We start from the raw sequence: 6059 nt of genomic DNA, 5'->3' as shown, positions 1-6059 counted from the left end.
ATGTGACTAAGTTCAGCAGAACCTGCTGACTCGGTCCTCTGCTCCCCAATGAGTGGTCTAAAGGACCTCTAGTAGAGGCCGTATGGTGAAAGAGAAGGGGCAGAGGGATGGGCTGGTAGCTAGTGGGGGACTTGGGGTCCAGGAGGTCTTTTTGAAGGTGGGAAAGAATTAAGCTTGCTGTGGGGAGGGAGCCAAGGGGTGGAGTAGTTCATTGATGGTGACAAGGTCCCTACTGGTCCGCAAAGTGGATGTAGATGTAGATAAAGGTGGAAACGGAAGGCCAGAGGTGAGGGAGCTGTGCCCTTGGCTAAAATGAGAAGAGAATTACCTGGAATGGAAGGGCCAGTATCTGAGGGGATGGAGGGGAGAGACCAGGTAGGTGGCATGAGCTGCCAGGGAAAGGTTCCCTCTAGAGAGGGACTAGGAGCTGCCTAAAAGGGGCGAAGCCCAGAATAGGATAGTAGGTGTGAGGCTGGGAGGACAGGTTTGGAGAGCTGGAGGTGGGTTCCCTGAGTCCACAATTGCTGAGATGGAGAGGTTCGGTGATGACCAGGGCCTGAGTATGCTGGTCTTGAGGGTAAGGCCTTGAGTGGAGATTGCTGCAGGCCAGGGCAGGAGCTGAGTGAGAGGGGCAGAGAGGACACCATTGTGACAGGAGAGGCGGGGAGCAGAGGGTTTGGGAAGGGGCAAAGGAAGTTTTTCGTAAGTCCAGATCCAGAGCTTTCCTTGCTGTGTCCCTGTTCTTCTGAGAAGGGCCCTGCTTTTTCCCCAGCATGCTGGGGCGGGAGGGGGGTGGTAAGTGTGATCAAGGTCAAGTCTCCTTTTCCGTATTAAGAAGACAAAGCACAGATAACAGAGAATAGAAAAACAAACAGGTTTGGGGTCCATGTCACAACATAGTATTTGCATTGGTAGAACCTTGAGCTTCCATCATCGTATAACCCTGCAAACCAGAACCACTTGTGATTTCTGATGTCCCAGGACATTACCCCCTCTGACACTAGGTAATGCCTCTGTTCTCCAGAGACCCCTCTCAGCAGGGGCTGGAGAGATGCTTATCTGCCCTCCAGGGACCTCATAGTCAGTTCTGCCGTCTCTGCTCTGAACCTCTTGCCACTGGTGGCCCGGCTCTCCTCTCCACCTCAAAGAGGTCTACTTCCCTTTTTAGCTTTAGTACCTATGGCTCATGCCTCCCTTAGGGCGGTGGGAATGAGAATGGGAATGAGAATACAGTTTTGTTTTTTTTTTTTTAATTTTTTTTTTTCAACGTTTATTTATTTTTGGGACAGAGAGAGACAGAGCATGAACGGGGGAGGGGCAGAGAGAGAGGGAGACACAGAATTGGAAACAGGCTCCAGGCTCTGAGCCATCAGCCCAGAGCCTGACATGGGGCTCGAACTCGCGGACCGCGAGATCGTGACCTGGCTGAAGTCGGACGCTTAACCGACTGCGCCACCCAGGCGCCCCGTGTTTTGTTTTTTTTTTATAAGGTTTTCTTTTTTTTTTTTTTTAACGTTTTTATTTTATTTTTGAGACAGAGACAGAGCATGAACAGGGGAGGGGCAGAGAGAGAGGGAGACACAGAATCTGAAACAGGCTCCAGGCTCTGAGCTGTCAGCACAGAGCCCGACGCGGGGCTCGAACTCATGGACCGTGAGATCATGACCTGAGCCGAAGTCGGACGCTTAACCGACCAAGCCACCCAGGCGCCCCGAGAATACAGTTTCACTTTCAAACAGTGTCCTGCTAACAGCAGGTCCTAGCCGTAGGAGGTGGTGACATCAACAGAGGTCGTGCTGCCAACAAGCAGCTGCAAGAAAGGGCAACTGAAGAGAACCCCAGAGCCACCCGACGATCTGCAGCCTTTTCTACCACTCCCCCCCCATACACCCACTTACAAGGCTCTGGTGACCCAACTTTCCTTGGTACCCCCTCCAGGCTTGCAGTTTATAGAGTTATGCAGGCTGCACATTGAACACAAGCCTTTCTCAAGGGGCATGATTCACCCCATGGACACAGATTTGTAGATTATGACAACTTTCCGGAAGGTGGCAGTAGACTGTCTTGAGGAAGGGAATAGGGCGAGTAAGCTAACAGAGCCCTGGCTTTCTGAACGCATTGTGCTGGAACCTTCTGGCCTGCCTGGCCAACTTGGTCCCTCACCCTTCAAGGTCCAGTAAAGACACCACCTCCCTGCTGAGGTCTTGTTAGCCAGGCGTGGCACATTTCCCTGAGCCCCAGAGCCCCTGGCATATACCTCTGTTTTCCCACCTCATAAAGGATGTGGTCTACTTGTCTAACCCTTTCATTCTGCCCCTTTGCCTGGCACAACACTTAGTATTCGCTCAATAAAAATTTGAAGACAGAATATTGAACCTGTAAGTTTAACATGTCTTATCAAAAGCTTAGGTTTGAGAAATAATCATTATCAAAATGGTCTCTGGCATGCCATGGGCCCATTTCACCTTTGAAATTTAATCCTCAGATCAGGCCAGCCCATTGGAGACATGTGCCTGGGAAGAGTTGTTCCCCAGGCCCTGAATCCTTTACCAACCAGTGTTTGGCTCATGCCTTGACTGGTGCTCAGGACTAGGGTAAGAAACTTGTGGGGGACATTTGTGCCATGTTTATGGCATGGCTAAGAGGACACTATTTATTACATCTCGCAGGTCTGCTTCCTGAGGTCCATGAAAAAATGTTCCAAGATTTCTATGCCAGCAACATTTTTGCTTCTTTTGAGTATGGTTGGTGCTCTTTGTTTTGAAACGTGTTTTTGGTTGCTGGGAAGCTCAGAAACAAATCTGTGACGCACTTTTCCATGACGTGTACTAACTGTCCCCCCTCTTCTCTGGAATGTGATTTGTCTATTCTAAATAACGCTTCTGCATTGTGGTGAAACACATTTTGGGAATGAGGCAGATGGCAGTGCCTGCCTGGGCACACAGCGAGCGTGTGCAGGGATGGGTCTGGAACCCAGGTGCTCTTACTTCATGAAGCAGAGACTGAAACTAAGCGGAAAGGAAGTGAACGCTTCTGGGTCAGCCACTGGGGTTTCCTAAGGACCATGAGGCACTGCCTACAGACGCTGGAATCTCTGACTTCCGGCCCAAAGAGGGCCCTGGAACCTCGGGGAGGGCTGAGGTGCACAGAGTACCCAACGGCGGGGGGCCACTCATCTTTATACAAACCTAGTGTTTCTGTAATGCCTAGCGCCTGTAACATGCATTACTTGAGCCCCACCTGGATTTGACTATTCCCAGGGGTGGGGTGTCTCACCCATCGACTGACCATTGACTCCATTAGGGCTGGAAGTAAGGACCAGGTGTTCTAGAGGGCAGCGCTCCCATGGCTGGGACAAAATCATCATCATATTGCCTTTAAGGTGAAGTTAGGGTCAAACATATCGTTTCCAGATCTCTCTGAGGAAAGTATTTTCAGAGAACTTTAATCCTGGAACGTGCCGGGCAAGGCAAGTACTGTGTAGCTGGTGCCTGGAGAAGGGTGGCCCGGGAGGGTGCAACGGTGGGTGGTGGAGAGCAGCCCGTTCCAAGCTGCCATCCAAGCCGCCTGGCCTGTGGCTGGCGGGTGGTGGGTCCTCAGAGGCTCTGCGGAACCTCTCTAGGCGCTTCTCTCCCTCTCGCCCACAGCTCTGTCGAAGATGCACTGGACACCGGAACACGCCCAGCCCCTCAACCAGTGGCCAGAGCAGCACCTGGACGTCTCCTCCACTACCCCGTCGCCGGCCCACAAGTTGGAGCTGCCCCCTGGGGGTCGCCAGCGCTGCCACTATGCTTGGGCACACGACGACATCTCTGCCCTCACGGCCTCCAACCTCCTCAAGCGCTACGCGGAGAAGTACTCAGGGGTCCTGGACTCGCCCTACGAGCGCCCCGCGCTGGGCGGCTATGGCGACGCCGCCTTCCTCAATGGCGCCAAGGGGGACCCCGAGCCCTGGCCAGGGCCCGAGCCACCCTACCCCTTGGCCTCACTCCACGAGGGCCTCCCGGGAACGAAGTCGGCCAGTGGGGGCGGCTCCGGGGGCCTCGGGGGCTCGCCGGTTTTAGCCGGGAACCTGGCTGAACCCCTCTACGCCGGCAATGCGTGCGGGGGCCCGTCGGCGGCGCCCGAGTACGCAGCGGGCTACGGCGGGGGGTACCTGGCCCCCGGCTACTGCGCGCAGACGGGCGCCGCGCTGCCCCCGCCGCCCCCCGCCGCGCTACTGCAGCCCCCGCCTCCGCCGGGTTACGGCCCGTCGGGGCCTCTGTACAACTACCCCGCGGGGGGCTACGCCGCTCAGCCCGGATACGGGGCTCTCCCGCCGCCCCCGGCCCCGCCCCCGGCCCCCTACCTGACCTCCGGCCTGGCGGCGCCCACGCCCCTGCCCGCGCCCGCTCCGCCCCGGCCGGCGCCCACCTCCTACAGCTTCCAGGCGGCCGCTCCCGGCGCCGAGGCCGGCGTGTCGCTGAAGCGCAAGGCGGCCGACGAGGGCGCGGAGGGCCGCTACCGCAAGTACGTCTACGAGCCGGCCAAGGCCCCGGCGGCCGACGGCGCCTCCTATCCCGCAACGGACAACGGCGACTGTCGGGGCAACGGGTTCCGGCCGAAGCCGCCGGGCGCCGCGGAGGAGGCGTCTGTCAAGTACGGTGGCGGCGTCCCCCTCAAGGTCTTGGGCTCTCCCGTCTACGGCCCGCAACTCGAGCCCTTTGAAAAGTTCCCGGAGCGCGCTCCGGCGCCGGCTCCCCGCGGGGTCTTCGGAGTGCCGTCGGGAGAGCCCCCCAAAGGCGTGGACCCGGGGGCCCTGGAGCTGGTGACGAGCAAGATGGTGGACTGCGGGCCCCCGGTGCAGTGGGCAGATGTGGCAGGCCAAGGCGCGCTCAAGGCGGCGCTGGAGGAGGAGCTGGTGTGGCCGCTGCTCAGGCCGCCCGCCTACCCTGGCAGCCCGCGCCCGCCGCGGACCGTGCTGCTCTTCGGACCGCGGGGCGCGGGCAAAGCGCTGTTGAGCCGCTGCCTGGCCACGCAGCTAGGCGCCACGCTGCTGCGCCTGCGCGGAGCGACGCTGGCCGCGCCCGGCGCCGCCGAGGGCGCGCACCTCCTCCAGGCCGCCTTCGCGGCTGCGCGCTGCCGCCCGCCCGCCGTGCTCCTCATCAGCGAGCTGGACGCGCTGCTCTCGGCTCGGGACGACGGCGCCGCCACCGCGGGCGCGCTGCAGGCGCCGCTCCTGGCCTGCCTGGACGGCGGCTGCGGCGCGGGGGCGGACGGCGTGCTGGTCGTGGGCACCACCTCGCGGCCCGCGGCTCTGGACGAGGCCACCCGCAGGCGCTTCGCTCTCCGATTCTACGTGGCGCTGCCCGACGGTCCTGCCCGCGGGCAGATCCTGCAGCGGGCGCTGGCCCAGCAGGGCTGCGCGCTGAACGAGCGGGAGCTCGCGGCCCTGGTGCAGGGCACCCAGGGCTTCTCCGGGGGCGAGCTGGGGCAGCTGTGCCAGCAGGCGGCGGCCGGGGCGGGCCTCCCGGGGCTGCAGCGGCCCCTCTCCTACAAGGACTTGGAGGCAGCGCTCGCCAAGGTGGGCCCTAGGGCCTCCCCCAAGGACCTGGACTCGTACGTGGAATGGGACAAAATGTACGGCTCCGGACACTGACGGCGCGCCGGGAGGTCGCGGGAGCAGCCGCCCCTTCCTCCCAGCCCTTCCGTCCGGGAGGGGGATGTCTTTAACCAAACCGGGCTGGGAGGGTGCCGGAGTGATGAATGTGGGCTGGGGGAGGGGCGGGGCTGCCGGTGGATTTTTTTTCGTAGGAAGGAAAATGCTTCTGCTAGGCAGATAGATGCCATATGCGCTGTGTACTCAGGTTTTTCCTATTTATTGTGGACGGGAAGCTCGCCATCTCTGCCCAGCCGACGGGCCGACCCGGGATGGGCTGGCACCCGGGGCCTAAGGAACTCCTGCGCCCTCTCCACAATCCTTTTGTCTCCTCGCGCTCTGAATGCGCCCCCCCCCTCCTCCCCTTTCTCTGCATTCGCGTAGTTTTTTCTCTCCGTGGCTTTGTCACTACTGACCTGTC

The 6059-nt window shown here is 59.9% G+C and overlaps 1 protein-coding gene across 1 annotated transcript; it reads left to right on the top strand.

The window, feature by feature from the left end:
* The first annotated feature begins 3658 nt into the window (after positions 1–3658).
* FIGNL2 (fidgetin like 2) lies at positions 3659–5638 on the top strand. The gene has a single exon (XM_047065068.1). The coding sequence runs from the start codon at positions 3659–3661 to the stop codon at positions 5636–5638; it is 1980 nt and encodes a 659-aa protein (XP_046921024.1).
* Positions 5639–6059: the final 421 nt, after the last annotated feature.

This window comes from Lynx rufus, unplaced genomic scaffold (genome assembly GCF_022079265.1).
Source record: "Lynx rufus isolate CCGP_SWC_20201006 ecotype Redwood Valley unplaced genomic scaffold, mLynRuf1.p SCAF_7, whole genome shotgun sequence".
Classification (NCBI taxonomy): Eukaryota; Metazoa; Chordata; class Mammalia; order Carnivora; family Felidae; genus Lynx; species Lynx rufus.
Note: the sequence above shows the minus strand (reverse complement) of the source record. Positions and strands in the feature narration are given on the sequence as shown.

Coding starts and splice junctions, on each gene's coding strand:
- FIGNL2 (XM_047065068.1), top strand. CDS start 3,659: ATGCACTGGACACCGGAACACGCCCAGCCCCTCAACCAGTGGCCAGAG.